Raw genomic sequence first — 18,854 nt, forward strand, 5'->3', positions numbered from 1 at the left:
AATTGTACCTGTGACAGGAAATTGGAATGGAATGATCATCAAGGGCCCTTCCAAATCTGTCATGCTTTGTGGGTGGGTATTAGTTGCCAACGTAAAGCGTAATGTTAGCTTCTGTTGAATAGACTGGATGTGTCTATTCCAGTGAAAAGATGAATCAGGACTTTGATCCACCACTCCACTGGTGAGGGCCATCCAGCTCCAAAGCAAAGATGAAGCGGGAATTAACTGCAACAAAGATATCAGAGCATGTAACTATTGCCTAAATAACACATTGGTTAACTGCATGACCAAGTGGCAGCTGAATGAACAAGGAAAGCCCTCAAAATGTATTAAAACAAAAGGGTTTTATGCCAGTATTATTTATGCCAGTATTAGATACTTAGCTATGTAGTTACAATGCCTTTTAAAACCTTTTCAATGAAGTTCCAAAGTATTAGAACTTTGGAACCAGTATTAGAGAGCCAGTGTGGTGTAGTGGTTAAGAGCAGGGGACTGGGACTCAGAGGATCTGAGTTCTAGTCCCCACTCAGCCATGGAGCCAACTAGGTGACTTTGGGCCAGTCACAGACTCTCAGCCCAACCTACCTCACAGGGTTGTTGTTGTGGGGATCAGATGGAGGAGGAGAATGATGTAAGCTGCCTTGAGCCCTTTGTAGGAAAAAGGCAGGATATAAATTGCAATATAAATAAATCAATAAAAAATATTAGGATACAATCTTACAAATGCTTAGGCATAAAAGAAGTCTCAGGATTATCAAGCTACAATGGTTCCCCAGGGGACGTTTCTGCCTACACATGCATAGGATTGCACCCTTGTACTGCTATTTTTTCCTATTTATTTTAATGATTTTAGTTTAAAAATAACAAAGAATCAGTGAGCAACTTTGAATTCGGTATGACTCAGTTCTGAATAAGGATGCATTAGATTGCACTTAACTTTTGGAGGCCCCCCTTTTTTTTGGTCTGGTCTCAAAGCGAACCTCTGCCTCAGATTTTGAAATCTGAGCTTATTCTGTGGACCTAAAAATATCTTGAGACATATTAATTAGTTCAAAGAGACAGCAAAACAAACTAAAAGCAGAAAAAAGAAACAATCCCTTTTTAAAATTTTACACCCAAAATCGAATTACACGATTTACAAGTCTATCTTTCTCTGCCACATGAAAACAGCGTCATAAATATTCGCATTGGCTGGCATGTATTTTTTACATATTAAAAAAAAACCCTCCACCGAACAAAGCTCTTGAGCCCGTAGCCATGCTAGTCACATGCGACTCAGTCAACAGCCTCGTGGGGGCAGCAAAGAGACCCCCAAACAATCACGGAAGGCGAGAGACCGCCGAGAGTCTTGGACATTACGCTCTAGGACTGAAGCGGAAGTACTCGGCCTCATGTTTGTACTTCCAGGTCAAGGGTGAGACATCGGGAGAACCTATCCACGTGGGAAGAAGGAGGATTTGCTAGTTGCTCGTTAAAGGTAGGCATCGGCAAGGTACGCTGAAGCTTTGCCGTTCCAGTGCACGATTTCCCTTTCTCTTCTCCTGGCAAGGTCTACTGGTTCTCTTTGCAAGGCGCAAAGCACCCTCTGGGAAGGAGGCAACGGAAATCCGTAAGGGTCACCTCTTCCTCTCCGTAGCTCAATTCGCTGTCTCCCATTCCTCTTAGGCCCTCATTTTTGGCAGACCCTCAAGAACAGCTACTTTGTGCTTCTTTTCCTCTCATTTCTCTCTCTCTCACACACACACGCAGTAGTGTCTGGAGGGCTTTGGAATGGTGCGAAGACTTCCGGGCAGGAAAATTTTGTGTCTGTTTTTAATTTTTGTACAGTACGCATGGATGGCATGCCGTAAACCACGCGTGAGCAACTTGTGGCTCTCCAGAAGTTCTCCATAGCAGCTCCTATAACGCCTTAGCAATGCCTATGCAGACTAGAGCAGATCAGAGTCGTAAGCCAAAACTTTTACTGCAGATACATGCACACCACACTGTGTGTGGTCCTCTCAAAAGTCACAGGCCAATTTTGACTGGGCATGTTTAACTGGAGTTAGAGCTGTGAAATGCTTGCACTTGTTTAAATGTGCATAGGCTTTGTGTTTCCCAGTTTTTCAAACTTCTGTTACAGTTCTATTTTGTGTGTTGGTACTCCAAAGTCTCAGTTCTGAATTTAGTGGGGTTACTCCCAAGTAAATGCTTGAAAGATTGTAGCTTTAGTCTTGGATGTTCACTGAGACTGAAGGTGGCTCACAGGAGAGTCAGACTGTGAGGTCAAGCCCAAGTATGCATTCACTAAACTCTCTAGCCTTGGGGTGTGAGATCTATGACCTTTCAGATGTTGTTGGACTAGTTGCTCTAATCCCTGTCTATTGGCCGTGTTACTCGATGCTGTGTCAAGATCAAAGTCAGCCAAGCAACTAGTTGACCACTGTGCAAGCAAGATGCTCAATTAGATGGACCTTTGTCTCCTCCAGCATAACTCTTCTTATGAAGTGCAATAACACCTTGCTTCTGATCTAACTCCTTCCAGATCTTCAGCTGATATGGCCCCCCTCCATTCATTCAGGCTGTGTGGGGACAGAATGCCTGAAAAGTGTTTATAGGCTTGTATAAATGGTATACAAGCCTATAAGCACTGCAAAAAAGCACTCTCCCTAGTGTTGTATACAGAGTCTTCCCTCTGTGAATACATGTAAGTATATGTGAGGCTTGCCACAATGTTCTACTGTCACTTGCAGTTGTGTTCACTGTATGTGAAAAGTGTCTGTGGCTATTAGCATTTCTCAGTGTTCATTAATATAAACATTTTGTCTGTTATCTATAGCATGTATACTGTTTGTGGTCAGGAAACTTAATTTTCTGGTAGGGTGCAATCCTTTGTATGCTTTGGCATACAGCAACCACTCCCAGCATGTACCAGCCAGCATATGAGTGACCTCTAAAGGGTCAATAATACTGTTGTAGGGTATGTGGACCTTAATTCAGCCATGAATGCCTGTCATGTGATATTCAATAAGTAAGGTACATAGAGCTGGACTTACGAAGTGCCTTCATTATAAAGTATCAATTTGGAATATCTCTGTGGAACTTTTGACATGATGAGAGTCTCACATGTACACAGTATTGCTTAATGTGTGATGAACATGTACATTTGAGCTTACCCCTAGTAGCAGTACCACTGTGATGCTTCATTGCTGTGTTCTAGTGGATTCCTGTGTTTTTGTATAGCCTGCTACCAATATAGCTTATATGGTGCTGGCCTTCAGCCAACTCAGCCAAAACTGATATGATTTATGTAGATATTAGACTGGTAACAATTGGGAAAGAGAGTCTTTGGATACGTTCTTTGGATAAGTTTTGGGTTGATCTATGACATGCAGTAACTAATTTTTCTCCCACAGGAGTGTGAAAAATGACATCCCTTGCCCACCAGCTGAAGCGCCTTGCGCTGCCTCAAAATGATCCAAGTCTCTTGTCTCGAAGTGAAGCAGCATCACTGCTGTTTGATTGCAAGGAAGCGGCCAGTATTGACAGGGAGACCTTCTTTGCAATAGGTAAGTATGGTCCTGAAGGCAGCTGTTAAGTATTCTCAGGCATCAACAAATGTTGGTTGGCCTTGGTAGCCTCCCTCATTTGTGCATAAAAAATAAAAGATGAGCTCACTGCTAATAAGTGTATTTGCAGTCAGGGTAAGGCTGATTGTCATCTTGCCATAAGGAAAAACAGAACAACTGTTTTTTGTTGCTCCAAGTGGACAAATGCTTTCTTATCTTTGTGAATTTCAAGTGGGAAGTTCTTTAATCTTGACTCACAATTCCTGTATAGTAGCAGTAAAGTATGAAATGAATTCTCATTACACTTCTTTCCCCCAAAATTTGAAAGCTGTTTACGTTATGTAGCATATTAAACTAAAAAAGCACATATTGTATTCAACTGCAGTTATATTAGACATATTAATAATAACATTTTTTCATCTAGACAACAGCCATAAGCTCTTGCCATCTGGCTGATGGCTGTTTTTGGATTCAGTCAATTATAAATTTGTGTTGTATTCATAGAATATGCTAAGAGAGAGAGATAGTATTATAGTTTATTTGATCTCAACCTAGTGCCTTCCATAGGTGTTGGGCAGCAACTCCCAGCATCCAACTGTAAGGTTGGTGGTGCTAAAATTTGTGGCCCAACATTTCTGGAGGGTACAGCTTGGAGAAGGTTAGTATGGTTTGTTCAGGGTGGTTAGAACAAGAAATGTTGTGTAGTAGAAAATAATTTTGGTTGAAAAGAAATGTATAAATGTAATAAATAGTATCCTGCATTCCTTGAGTCTGTATAAACCATAGTAGAGTGCTTTAGACTGAGTAGTTCAAACAGTTCTAGAATGTATCTGCATTTGTGCGGAAAAGATAATATCTGTAGAGCTGTAATTTCCTTTCTCCATGAGGTTTTATCTTCAGGAACCCTCTGCACTGAATAGATTGCTGACTGTCTGAATGGGCTTTAAATTTAATACGATACACTGAAACTATTCTAATGCCTTTCATAGGGTGCACTGGCCTAGAAGAGCTGATTGGGATTGATCCATCCTTTCAGAAGTTTGAGTCAGCACTTTTCAGTCAACTGTCCAAAGGTTTGGAGCGCAGTGTCCAAACTAAAGCAGTAAATCAGCAACTGGATGAAAGTATTTCATTGTTCCTGATTCACTTGTCTCCCTACTTCATGCTTAAGCCAGCACAGAAGTGTCTTGAGTGGCTTATTCACAGGTAGTCCATCCACGCCTATCAATTGCTTATTTATAGTGAACTTCTCTAACTAATGAAGTCAACTGTTCAAGCTTTCTGGGCAGTTTGCCCTTGAAGACAATGCACAGATCTAGCTTTATTCCAACCACGTGCATATCTTTCAGTGGTGAGGGGTTTGAGTTATACCCTACTAATTTTGTATCATGCATTTTAACATGCCAGATGGACATTGCTGTGATCCCTAACAGGTATTCTGCAGTCAAATTCTTTGGCTCACTATGCCCAGGGTTATGCAAGTGCATGCCCAGTGGGAGTTGCCCTTCTTCCCCTCATCCCTAAATCTGTTCCAGGGGGAACTTCCACCCTGTGAAACAGTTGTGGGGCATGCACTGGCGAAGGGAAATTTGATTCATCAGTACTATTTGTTCTGGTGGAAGAACACAACTGGGTACGACCTATAAAGTATGTCTTAATTGTGTGTGTGCTTTACCTTTTTACTCAGGTTTCATATTCATCTTTACAACCAAGACAGTTTGATTGGCTGTGTATTGCCCTATCATGAGACTAAGTTGTTTGTGCGTGTTATCCAGCTTCTGAAAATAAATGACCCTACTCATAAGTGGCATTGGCTGCATCCAATTCAGGTGAAGTAGTGATATTCTGTTCCTAATGTCTTCTCTCATCAGTATGTTTGTGCATAGAATTGTCTTTCTTTTTTGTATTGCGGCTGGACCTGTCTGTTCTTAGTGTGACACTCAGTCATGCACCAGACTGGCTCTGATAGGATGGGTGAGGAGATAGGTGCAGGCTGCTGTTCCCATGAAAGTCTGTATAACGTTGCCCCTTTACTTTAGAATAAATCTCATTAAATTAATTTATTTCTGAGCTTTACTTAGGGTATAAATGAATAGGGTTGGCCCACAAGGCTGCAATCATGTAACATGTCATATGCACAAATACGATGAAGATAGATGAGACCTACTTAATATAACTAGGTAGAGTGTTGTTTTTATATAATAAAGGTAGAGCAGGAGTGGAAAGAAGATTCCTAATCATTAGTCATGTTGGCAAGGGCTTAGGGACCTTGAATTCTTACCATGTAGAATTCTACCTTTGCCCACCTCTGCTATGGAGAGCTGCTGGGCAAAAGTGTCATGTGGCAAACATACTATCACTTTGCAGCATGGCTGCTTCCTCTTCAGTACCTAAAACTAATGTGCTTCAAGGTACCTTATGTTTATGACAATGAGAGCTGTACCATGACTTGAATTTGTCTGTGTTGTTAAATTTGACAGTTCTACATTATTTCAGTTTCTCTAATTATTTCCTTTTGACCTTCTCAATTACAGAAACCAGGAGTCCCTCTTGCAAGGGGAACTTTAATTACACACTGCCACAAAGATCTGGGTTTCATGGACTTCATATGTAGCCTAGTGACAAAATCTGTAAAGGTCGGTGAACCTCCCCAGTGCATTCAATTTAATAGGCTCCACAACAGTATACACAAGTAACAAAACAAGTACTTAATTAAAACACTGAAAGGAAACAAGAAAATGGGTGCTTAAATATACAAAGCTGGAATTATTGTGCTTGAGCCTGCTTATGCTGGGCACATCTGAACAACAGCTTTGTTTACTTAATATCACACTATGAAATTACAAACTTATTGGACAACTATATATACTACAGTATGGAGTCATCCACATGGTGGGAAAATTGCTACAGACAAGAGGAAACAGTTCACCCAGTGCATTGTTTTAACCATGGAATTCGCTTCTACAACATAGAATAATAGAGTTGCTCCGCTTACATTGCTGTAATTGAAATTTCTGACACTTTGCATCTTCGTTAGCTGGCTATCCTGTGCATGTTTGCCTGCTTCTAATGCTGTATTACATGCAAGGGAACGTCACATACCATATCTTCCGGCTTGTACAATCGTGTCCCTGCTAGTCTTACAAATTGCAGGTACACATAACTATGTACGTGTAGTGGGAGGTATTTTATTTATTTATTTATTTAAACATTTCTATGCCGCCCCTTGCTGAAGCCTCGGGGCGGCTCATAACATTGAATAAAATACACAATAAATTGAAACAATAACAATTAAAATATATACAATAGAATAAAATAAGCCGCCCTGGCCAAATAAAATTCAATAATATTAACATTTAAAATGCTGCTTAAATAAAAAGGTATGTGCATGCCAGTTCCATTGACCACATGTACAGGGTCTCTGAGTGGTGAGTGTGTGAACCAGTTTAATGTTTTCTTAAGATGCTATGGAAAGCATATTCTTTGTAGTCAAAGAAATGCTGCCCTTTTTTTGTTATCCTGAATTTATGTTTGTATCTTTCTAGGCTTTCTCATTGTATCCAGAGAGCTTATCACAGATGAGAGTCCTGTTTACTTTTTATGCCTCTACAATTGTGTCTGCTCTTGGAGCTGCAGAAAATATAACAGACACTCTTGTCTCCAGGTTGCTCCCTTATATCCAAAAGGTATCCATTGACCCAGTTTTCCTCAAAGTGATTAGTTTTGTTCTTTATATTACAGCCGTTAGTTTTTGATGAATTATGTTGCGTGAGATCACTTTTCTGATTAGCTGTATGCTCAGTGTTGAGTTCGCAGATGCACCAGCATTATAGAACACCTTTGTCAAAGGAATATGTACAATCTGTCACATTTTAAAAATTAATCCCTATTTTCTTAACTGTTCATATTTATACAGAGTTTGAATTAGAAATAAAAGTTTCTTTCATCCTCTCTTAGAACACAAGGGATTTTATAATCCTTATTTCATTATCATCCCTGTTTGATATATGGAAACCCAAATGGTACTTCAGTATTGGTTCAGGGTTAAGTTCCACATCGCAGCTGCTGGTAAACATGCTCTGTTAATTGGCAATAGTCCACCTGAGGTATTCTTTTTCAGAAGCAGGCACTCCCTTGCTTGCTAAGGTTTTCCATCTTCATGTCAGTGGTTATATTGTTTCTATGTTTGCATAGGCTTTGGAAGGCAAACATTTTTATAGGTTTGTAAGCCTGCAATGAAATACTTCCTCTAACGTTGTTGACATTTCTTTGTGCTTAAGTTGTCAGACATATTTTCCATTTATTTCCTTTCTGTAGGGCTTGAAATCGTCATTGGTAGATTATAGAGCTGCAACTTACATGATCATTTCCCAGTTGGCTGTGAAGATGACAATGGAAAAGTCTCTGCTCCATTCCTTGATGTTACAAATCAGCAAGACATTGGCTAAAACACCCTCCCTTATCAAAGAAGGGCTGAGCTGCCTGATCATTCTTCTACAGAATCAGAAGGGAGATGGCCTTGGGAAAAAGTAAGCATACAAATAAGGATTGATAGGGCAATTGATACATCTCTTTAGTCATCAGTCACTGAAGCAGCTTTTAACTAAGTTGCATTTTATGGTTGTTTCTTTCTACAAACATTGAATTCAAGTTGATAGTTACTGTCTTTGAAAAAGAGAGAGTAACTATACTATAATTATACTACCACATTTATCCATAATGTTGGGGATTGGGGGCAATATGGAAATCTTGCCTACTGAATTTGAGTTGAGTGGATGATTGAAGCTTTTTGAACAAGAGTAAATAATAAGAAAATTCAGATGCTGATGCATTTAAAGTGTTCTGAAAAAACAATTCCCACTTCTTTGACTTTTCTTTTGACATCCAAATTTCAAATATGTACATAACTGCATTTTTGCAAAAGCAAACTAGCAGTGCAGTCCTATGGCCACATGCACTGAATTTCAGCCTTAGTTCAGGATACCTTTAAAATATCTTGGAGGTTGTAATGCTTCTTTTGAAAGGATGACAAGATGCATTGCTTAATGTTGGTAAATATCTGGACACTCTGAGGATTCCTTCTCCTAAGGATCTATGTTGGTGTTTCAGGAATAAGGACTGGGCTATTAGCATTCCAGGAGTCACCAACAAACAAGCTGCACTAACCCAGATATGGCATTCCCCAGAAAGTAGGAATTCTAAGAACAAATAGAATCATTACAATAAGATGGAACCACCTGTTGGTAAAGCATCCAGTCTCCTGGAGTGCTTTGGGTATCTTCTGTTTTGATCCCAAGAATTGCATAGTGTTTTGTGTAAGAGGATTCATAATGAGCAACTTGCTCCAAAAAGACTGAAGCCATTTATGTCTTGACTCTCTTAGACTCTACCATTTCTGTAGAAAGTTGAAAGGGGCAGCTACCTTGCCAGGAGCTCTAGCAGTCCTTCAGCTCTCCAAAAGCTGATGTCAGGCAAATAGCCTGTATTGGTGCCCTGGCTCCACAGGCTGTAGATCTCGCTGGTGGATGTGCTAGCTCATTGCTGGAGCTGGGTTAAAAGGCTGAGGTTTTTGTTCCAGGCTCAAAGGAGTTTGTCTTGGGAATCTTTGACATATCTACCTTGGAAGTCTCCAGCAGGGTTTCTTAATTCTTCAGTGGAGTCTGGGCCTTGTACCTCCTCCATTGGTACCACTGTTTCTTTAGTCTCTGTATTTGTCCAGATCACTGCTGAACCCTGGGGTCAAGCCATCTCCTGGGGTCAAGCCATGGGAGAAGGAGGAGTTGAAGACTGATTTGAATGGGAAAGTGTACTGCTTCCTACAGTGCATAGGATGACAAGACCAGCTAGATTTTCTGGTTGTTCCAAAATGATCGGCAACTACCCTTAACCCTATACCTGAAAATACTTCTTTCTGGAGTATTGGAGTAAGGTAACAGAGTGAGGTAGCTACCGAACTGAGACTAAATTAATGGGCAGCTCAAGGACTTAATGAACTTTGCTGTGCTATAAACTAAACCTTCATCAAAATGTTGGAAAAGGCATGTTCATCTCTGGCAAAGATTCAAGTATATTCTGTACTCAAGCCTTATCTTTAAATCTCATGAGCTCATCATGATCTGTAGTTTATCAGGTGAAATGTAAGCCTTATTAAGCCACTAGAAATTTTTTGCTTAATAGCAAGTTGTTAACAACTGAGAATTCTTGAAAGTGTAGGTGAAGAAAAGCATGTTTATGATGGCTTCTTTTTATTTCTGTTGCAGGCCTTTTACCCGTCTGTGTATGATACCCAACTTGATTTCCATGCTTTGTGAAATTTCAACAACTCATGATGTCAGCCCAGTTTTGCGCTACATGTTGCCATACCTAGTTCAGTCGGTTATTTATGGAAAGACAGGTATGTTAAGTAGTTCTGCTTATAAGTAATATATAGCTATTGTACTTTGCTTAGAAGAATGATTGTTGATAGTGACTTGCTGGATCTCTGTCACCGTGCTCCAAAACTGTGACATTATGCTATAATACAGCATGTCTTTGTGCTTCAGTATAGTAAGCATTGAGAATATTGGGATATATATGTGTGACTTCATTTCTAAAAGTAGTTGCTGTTTCTTTATAACTTCCTGTTTTCAGAGTTAGAAGAATCTGACATCATTGGCATTCAAAGCCCTATAAAACAGCTGGAAGATATAATTACAAATATAGCATTAGAAAATGGTTTGGATCACTTATTGGCCTGGTAAGCTAACCTCTTCTATTGAGCCACTTTATTTCGTGATGTTGATCACTGGTTAGAGACTTCCTTATTTAGATATCACATTAAGCCACAGTGTGAAGAAGCAAGTGTGCTTATACATGCTGTTCAGTTGCTGCCATTTGGCTTCTCTAGTGGAAGCAACTAAATAAGCCAAGGACTTTCCATGCATGTTTGCTTAGTGTGATATCCAAACTGGGGTCTCTGCTTTGGGTCTTTCTAACTAGGTTCATACAATACAATAAACCTCATTCAGGGGTTGACTATAGGTTAAATGCAGGCTGTGATTGAACTGTGGATTGTTGGAGGAATGTGGGTTGTTGTGTCTGAACCTAGCAATGATAACCATGGTCTGTTAACTATGAACCACGCACAGTTCACAATTGAACAGTAAGCCATGGCTTCCTTTTAGGGCCTTTTGAGATTAACAAACCTGACTTCTTATTATGGATTGGTTCAGACAACATGAGAGTCCATAGCTCAACAACAGCCCACAATCAACACTTGAGTATTGTTAACTGTGTTGTGTGAATCTGATCTTCATCTCTGATTTCTTTAATGCAACATCCAAAGATGGAATCTCTGTTTTTTTCCTTCTTATTTGACCCAAGTTGCTATCCAGAACTTGTTTTTGGCTTATTACTCTCACTTGCTGAGAAAGCAAGAACCCAGGGATTCTTGTTCAGACATTCTACAAAGCCAGCTTTCTCCAACCAGATACACTCCAGATGTTTTGGATTACAACTCCCAGCATTGCTGACTGTTGGTCATGCTGGCTGAGGCTGATGGAAAAAGTCCAAAACACCTGGATTATACCAGTTTGAAGAAAACTACACTGAACAAATCAGGGCTGAGTTCCTGGTCCCAGTGCAGAAGGAGGAGCAGGTGAATAGCATGTGTCAGCACACTTGCTTTCAGAATCCACTAGAATTCTAAAGAAATATTGTCACATCCAAATGCAACCATTAACTCCTTTTATGTTACAATTTGACTGTTCAGATATGAACTAGTATCGATTGCCAATCTGTGTCCCTTTTCCTGCTACTTCTGGAAAATCTAGTGTTTAGAAACTGGAAACATTTTGATATTGCAGTATTTTAAATTCCACTGAACTCTTTGTGAATGTTGCTATATATGTAAAGCACTCATGTTTGTCCTTGAAGAGGTAAAATCTTTTACCTGGTGATTATGTACTTCAAAAAGTCTCAGCTTACAAAAAAAAAAAAAAACCTTGTACTGCTGTTTTGAAATTGCTTGAAATCATTAACAAAATAATGTTATTTGCCACTGCCTTTTGTGTAAAGAGATAATTTGTTCCTTTTCTTAACCCTTTAGTAAATTTTTGGAATACTATATCTCCTATGGTGCAGAAAGTGACTCTGATCCTGCTGAAATGATTCCAGTTAATAAAGAGCTGCTACCTCTAATTAGGCTTTTCGAAAGAAAGTAAGTAATGAGGTTTATGGGTAACAAATCTCTGTGTACGTTGGCATACATAGTATGTCAGTATGTGGAACTGGTACCAGAATACATACTTGAATTTGTAACAAAATTTGTAGATCTGTTCTATTGTTTTAAGTCTGTCTTACTTTGCAATCTTCCAAAGGTTTTGTAGCGGTTGGGTTAAGATGTTTAGAAACAGGTGGAATCAGTTTACATTGAGCTTCATTAAAGATTCCAGTTTAAAAACAGATATTAAATTATTGGGTGAAAAACGCTCCCTAAGGCTCTGTCTCCTATCCATCAAAGACTTATCTGAATGGAAGACCTTCTACTGTTGCTTGAAAATTCTTGGCCTGTGGTGAGTCTTACACAGAAGGTTCCGCTGTCATTGAAGATGATAAAACATGTCGAGGTTGCTTGGATATGGCGTATGAATGATGGGGTTAACATAGAGCTTGCAGGACTCAAGTCTGGAGCAGGCCATTGACTTGAAGCATGTTGGATGGGGTTCTGCTTGGGTGTTGCCCTCCAGTTTTGACCAAAAGATGGGGGACTTAGAGACTCCAGCAAGAAAACCTTGATAGCAGTAGGGCAGGACAGGCCATATGTAATTCCTTTCCAGGTTGCATGTGAGCAAGAAGGGAAGTTGCCTGCTTATGTTCATTTTAAGAGTGCTTCCCTTGCCTCTGCCTTGTCTCCACAGCACCCAACGGGCTCATAGCCACAGCTAATAGATGCAGTAGGATATGAGAAGGATGTTGTTTCTAGGATCCCAAACTATTGAAATCTTTACAGGGCAAATGACTCCATGCATTATATCTGAAAGTGTGTAGGAAGCCAGCCTAGGACATTACACTATGAAGCGTTCCTGGTAGAACATCCCTGTGAAGTGGCACTCTGTCATGTTCTCTACCAACCTCAACGCAGCATGCAAGATAAATCCATGTCCCACTCTTCACCTCCAGATGGAGAGGATTAATTGTCTTCCTACCCAGCATTTGCATTTCCAGCTACCACTGCAGCTGCTATTCTGAACGGCAACACCTTGAAGCTGTTAGGATGTTAATCTAAGGTTGGCGCATTGTCCAGAACCAGGGCTTTTGCTTAGTCTGAACTGATCAATATGAGCAAAACCTCTTGTTTAGTATAAGTTATTTCATGAAAACTGGAAAGTCTGTCTTGAATATGTAATTTTCCCTTCAAAACACCACTATAATGTTTGAGCAGTTTGCAGTGCTTTTCTTCATTTAAAATATTTATCCTTCATCTTTCTTTTTTAAAAATAAGTCAGGATCATGGCTAACAACAAGAAGTTAAAACAAATTTAATAATACAAAATTACTGAAAGCTGTGGAACACAAAGCAAACATTAAAACAAGTGGACCTCTTCTAGTGGTGAAAACAATTTCTGTAGAACACTTTTTTTAAAAGATAAGTACAAGAGCTTAAAGATCACTGGAGAGTCAGTATAGTGTAAGAGTTAGAATGTTGGACTGGGACTCAGAAGGTCTGGTTCAGGTCCCCACTTAGCCATGGTCACTGCTCAGTCACTGGCTTATTATCAGCTGAACCCACCTCACACAGTTGTTGTGAAGCCAACATGGAAAAGAGAAGGACAATGCATCCTATACTAGGTTGCTGGCAAGAGGAAAACATGGGATATAAATGCACTATAGCAGTAATAATGAAAATCACTGGCTAAAATCATCCAGAATGAGAAGATTTAGAAGGCTATTTAGGAGTCTTGCTTATTCTGGCATAGCTGTTAAAAATTTAATGTTTTAATTTACCTAATTTACCTACCTAGAGCTTGAATAGTTCAAAAATAAATTCAGCCAGAATCCAACTACCTCCACTAAGGCAAGTGGACCAGGGAGGGGTGCAATCTTCAGCCTTCCCCCTCCCACTGTAGCCTCTCATTCTACTTTTGAACGTCCCAAGTCATCTTGTGAGAGGTACATGGGGAAGGGGGAATAGGTGAACTTCATGTCCTTCCATTTTGCAGTGACAGAGTCCTTCAGTTGGTGGAACATACTCTTTGATTAACAGAATTCCTTTCACTGAGTTACATATTCAGGTGGCCTGAGTGATAATCTGAAACTAATGTTACTTGCCCGGAAATTTGAAAAATGAGATGGCTTACTATATTTCCTATAATACAATATTGTTCATTGCTTTCTTTGCTAATGGCAGATATCCCAGAACACTAGATTTGGTACTGGAGGAATATCTGAAAGATGTTAGGAATCAGAAGGAGCAAGACAAATTCCATCAATTTATCTCCCTTTCAATGAGTGGTGGTAAATACCAAGTAAGTCAAAGTAATTTTCTGCAGTCTTTAAGGATTTTTCCCATTGTTGAAGTTTTAGTTAATAAGGGTGTGATGGGTGGCACAATCTTTTAAAATTAACTTTGATGGGGTTCTTATACTTTTCTGATGAAAAGTTGCTTTCTTCTAAGATTGTTATGGTTTTAGCCCTTTGGTTAGAGGAACTTTATGCAACATTGTTATCATGCTATGAGGACATGGCATCCACCATTCTTTCTCTGTATTCTTACAACTGGAATCACAGAGATGCCAACAGGCCATTTGGTCCATAGCTAACAACCATAACAGAGAAGAGATGGCCCCCATTGTGTCAAGATCTGTGATTTTCATTCTGGGTTTCTTTGGAAGCTTATCAAAGGCTTTTCAAAGAGAAGATCTGTGATGTTAGATAAAAGGTGGTTTGTTCACAGCTACTTCCCACCAGATGCCAAGAAACAGTGGTCATGTTCTAAGCCATATTTTCAATTCATGGGAGGTACCAAATTAAGACTTACAGGCCTGGCCAGTATCCAAGATGAAATGAGTTCTTTGGCAGACATCTGAGTGTGGAAAGATAAAAAGTTGCTTTAGATGCTGTCCCTCTGGTTTATTCCATTCCCTAATTCCATCTTGGGTATTTTAAAGGTGGTTCGGAGACTTTTCTTTTTCTCAGAGATTACAGAGAAATGCAGCTAGTATAGTATAGCTAGTATATCCTTGGGATATTTATTTGGAACTAGCTGCTAAGCAGGTTATGTGGATGGCACTAGGCTGAGGAAACCTGGTATAAATCAAGATTACTATTTGCTACTATATATTATACAAATTTTATTTAGAGCAGTTTTACTCCAGATGTATACCATTATTGGCATAGTAACAGCACATTGTTAAAGTCACATTGAATTCAAAGTAGGTGGATTTGGATTGTAGACTGAATAATTAAAAACTTATATTCCCAGTTTCTTGAAGATTCTGATACATCTCTGCTGCTTAGCTTGAATCATCCACAGCCAGCAGTCAGAGTTCTGGCTGTTCAGCATTTGAAAGGAATCATTGAAGCATCAGAGGTCAGTTCTTCATCTTTTTGTTTGAGGTCTCTCTAATTCTTCAGTGGATTTTTAATAAGATCTTATTAATTTAGCTAACACCAAAAGTACATTTTAGCTGTGTATTTCTCACATTTTTAATCTTACAACTAACTATTTGGAGGTCACCAAATTTCATGCTGATAAACAAGCTGAAACTTACTGTAAGTGGAACAGGTAATTGGAACATGGACACTGTCTTACACAGAGTCAGTCTGTTGACCCATCTGGCTCAGTATGGTTTATGCTGACTGAAAGTTTCTCTCTAGGATTTCAGAGAGAGATCTTTCTCAGTCCTACTGCAGATACCAGCCATTGATTGCTTTCTGTGTGTAAAGCATGTGTTCAGGTGATGGGCTACAGCCGGAAGGGCCATAGCTCAGCATGGTAGGACACATGTATGTAGAAGGTCCCAAGTTCACACTCCAGCAGTATTTCCAGGTAGGGTGGAAAAAAATTCTGCCTGGAACTCTGGGAAGCCACTGCCATTCAATGTCCACAGTACATGGGACACTGGGCTGAATATACTAGTGTCCTGTCTCTATATTACATAGTTTCCTATGTTCCTGTTCCCCAGTTAAATTTCTTACCTGGTTATTCTTTATGAACTGCTAGCCATTCCTTCCTATAGTTCAGTGGCAATAGTCTGTCAACCTTTTTTCCTGGGCCCAGACACTGGTAGGAAAACATGTGCATGTGTGTTTTCTGTCCTTTTGCTCATGGTGATTGTGCATTGTTCATGATGTGCAGGTCTGCATTGCACAACTGGAAATGGGAATCTAGAAAAACCTTCAGCTAATTTTCTGACATTGCCATAAGATACACAAAAAGGTTAGCCTGTTGTCCTGTGAATGTTGTCACTATGATTCTAGCAATCGCTTGGCCTGTGGTTTATTGCTACATGTAGTGTATGATGATTAAAACAATAGTGTCTGCTTCTGAAAATTTTGCTGATAATCCAAAATTCAAAGATATTTTAATTTAACTTTAAGACGTTTATTTTTTCCCCATCCCTTTTTAGGAAGGTTTTGATGATTCCTTCATAGAAGAAGCAATTTCAGCACGACTTAAGGATGACAATCTAGAAGTGGTTATGTCAGCTCTTGGTGCACTGGAGGTATGTCTTCATCTCTTGAATGGCCAAAGCATTATTGAAACTTAGAATGAATCAGGGGTTTATAGTGGCAGACATCTCTGGGAAAAGATTCCTTGTTAGACCTCTGCCACGTATTATGATGAATATAACATTTAAGTTGACTTTATAGTGGATTTAATAACCATATTCAGAATAATCTAGAAATCTTCAACTTTTTAAATCAAAATGTTAAAATATAAAAGGTACTTCTTAAGAATAATAAATTTTCCATAAGATTCTGCATTATGTATACTTTTTAACTATATGCTGTTGTGTATTTTTATATGTGTTGCTTTATTCTAGACTCTGTTGCATAGTCTGAAGTCTTTTGATAAACAAATTGGCTTCAATCTATTGTGTCTGTTTGAAAGAGCTGACCTCTCAAAGGACAAAAAATGGTAAATGCTCATTTTTATACTTTTCTCTAAGGCTTATTAGGTTTTAGTTCATTCCTTATTTTCTTTTGATTCTTGATATGGAACTTTTGTATAGAGTCCTTCAATACTTTTTCTAATTTTTAGAAACTTTACACATTTCATTTTAATTTCTTGTCTTGTGCTCATTTGTATAAAGCAGATTCTGATTTAATAGCATGTTTTTCTTTGTTTTATGTTTTGTTGTTTTCAAGCATCTTGAAAATAGAGCTGCCAGGTTGCTGATGGGGACTGGGCGTTGTGCTCACATGACTTCAGTCCTCCATCAGCTTCACTGGCTCCCCATTGAAGTCCGGGCCCAATTCAAGGTGTTGGTTATCACCTATAATGCCCTTAACAGCTTGGGACCTGGTTATCTAAAGGAGTGCTTGCATCCATATATGCCCTCCCGCCCCTTGAGATCGGTGGCAGAGGCCCTTCTCCGGGAGCCCTCCGTGAAATATTTTAGGAGGGTGAGTACCCGGAGGAGGGCTTTCTCTGTGGTGGCGCCCAGCTTATGGAACGCACTCCCCAGAGAGGTCCGCCTGGCGCCATCGTTATTTGCTTTTCAGCACCAGGCCATGACCTTTTTATTTAAACGTTATTTTAATTGTTGATTTTATTTATTGATTTTAAAAATTTTTACCAGGATGTCTCCAGTATTTTATGTATTTCTACAGATTGTATTTATTTATGGATTGGAAGCCGCCCTGAGGCTTATGTTAATGGGGCGGCATATAAGTTTTCCAAATAAATAAATAAGCAAGCAAGCATCTGTATCTATAAAAGGAATATGTGTGGTGGGGTAGAGGGAGGGGGGATTCAGGGAGATGTAGAAGGAGTTTTTGTAATGCAAGAGAGAAGTTCAGGATATGACCTCTTCCGTATCTGTGAATAAGAGGACTCTGATCTTGTGCATTAGAGCAGAATTCTGCTCCAAACAATGCAAAACCTATGTTAACAAATTTTAACGATGTACTTGCTCTGTCAGTAAATACAAGGCAGCTTTACAGTTAGAGCGAAGTGGCCAGCAGGCAACTAATTTTGCATATCAGGAAGGGCTGCAAATTGCCATTTATTTAATTTATTGTTACTGTATCCAGGGAAGGAGAGAAAGTTTTCTGCTTCAGATGCTGAAATAGCGAGAAGAGCCTTGAGTGCAATGCATTTTTGTTTGGAACCCCATTTTAGGCATCAGAGGTCTTGGAATACCCCTGCATGCACCATTGACACTAAATATGCTACTCTTGTATTAATAGCATTATTAGTATTGTATGAAAACATTAAAATACATTTTAGGAAGGGAAATCTTGAGGCAACATTTGACTGTGGGGATATGATCTATATGTATCTCATTCTTCTTCATTGTGTATCCTAGGAGCAAGATCTTGAAGAGTGCACTTCACCTTTTATCCAAAGAAGAGATTCTTAGAGAGAATAGAGATCTCTTAAATCAATTAGTTTTACAATTGCTTCCACTTATAATAATAACCAGCAATGATTCAACATCCACTGAGTGGGAAGTGGCCCTTTGTATAGCAGAGTCTGGTCTGTGCTCCCTACATCCTTTGTTGAAGGGTTGGCCAGAAGGTAAGTCATAAAAATGATTGCTTTCAAAAAGCAGAATAAGTAGCAAATTTCCCACTTTTGTGTTGCCATTGCTAACACAACTTGTTCCTCTTCAAGCCAATGTTTCTAACTCAACCTGCTGAAGGAATATTGCTTACTCTGTATCTTTTTTGTATAAATAAAGTGAGTATTTTAAAGCACAGGTCGGAGACTTGTCTGCAGTGAGAAGCAAAGTAGCAGCCCTTGACTCATGCCACTGCTGCTCCTGAAGTGGATTGAAAAAGATGAAATTGAACTCTGGTTTTTATGAGTAGAATTGCATTGTTGATCTCATGTAACAAAAGTTCCCCATTTAAGATGGGATAATAGTCATGATGGTTACATGAAAAAATGACAGATCAGTTGCAAAACAGCTCATGTCTGGCACAGTTTTGAAAATGTGGATCTCTCTTCATAAACAGGTGGGGGGAGAGGAAGGAAAGAGGGAAAGACAGACAGAAAGACAGAGAAAAAAAGGGGCCTTGATTGAGGCTTGATAGGCTTAAGATTTTGCAGAAGATTACACAAAAAATTAAGTAGAGAAGGTTGCCTTGAAAGCAATT

The 18,854-nt window shown here is 39.3% G+C and overlaps 1 protein-coding gene across 2 annotated transcripts in view; it reads left to right on the plus strand.

Annotated features, from left to right (window-relative positions):
• Positions 1-1,406: 1,406 nt before the first annotated feature.
• The window catches only part of HEATR1 (HEAT repeat containing 1), a 50,142-nt gene continuing 32,694 nt past the window's right edge, over positions 1,407-18,854 (plus strand). Inside the window, exons 1-15 of one of the 2 annotated variants that reach the window (XM_044419878.1) lie at positions 1,407-1,477; positions 3,396-3,548; positions 4,538-4,754; positions 5,236-5,377; positions 6,083-6,184; positions 7,094-7,234; positions 7,866-8,077; positions 9,809-9,942; positions 10,179-10,284; positions 11,635-11,745; positions 13,936-14,053; positions 15,010-15,117; positions 16,157-16,252; positions 16,574-16,668; positions 18,062-18,273. In XM_044419878.1, the coding sequence (XP_044275813.1) occupies positions 3,407-3,548; positions 4,538-4,754; positions 5,236-5,377; positions 6,083-6,184; positions 7,094-7,234; positions 7,866-8,077; positions 9,809-9,942; positions 10,179-10,284; positions 11,635-11,745; positions 13,936-14,053; positions 15,010-15,117; positions 16,157-16,252; positions 16,574-16,668; positions 18,062-18,273 (1,936 nt within the window). In that variant the 5' untranslated portion in view covers positions 1,407-1,477; positions 3,396-3,406. Of the gene's footprint in view, positions 1,478-1,548; positions 1,610-3,395; positions 3,549-4,537; positions 4,755-5,235; positions 5,378-6,082; positions 6,185-7,093; positions 7,235-7,865; positions 8,078-9,808; positions 9,943-10,178; positions 10,285-11,634; positions 11,746-13,935; positions 14,054-15,009; positions 15,118-16,156; positions 16,253-16,573; positions 16,669-18,061; positions 18,274-18,854 lie in introns of those variants that run through there. The other variant, XM_044419870.1, reaches the window with a different exon arrangement.

Source organism: Varanus komodoensis, unplaced genomic scaffold, assembly GCF_004798865.1.
Source record: "Varanus komodoensis strain SLA01 unplaced genomic scaffold, ASM479886v1 scaffold1, whole genome shotgun sequence".
Taxonomy (NCBI): domain Eukaryota; kingdom Metazoa; phylum Chordata; class Lepidosauria; order Squamata; family Varanidae; genus Varanus; species Varanus komodoensis.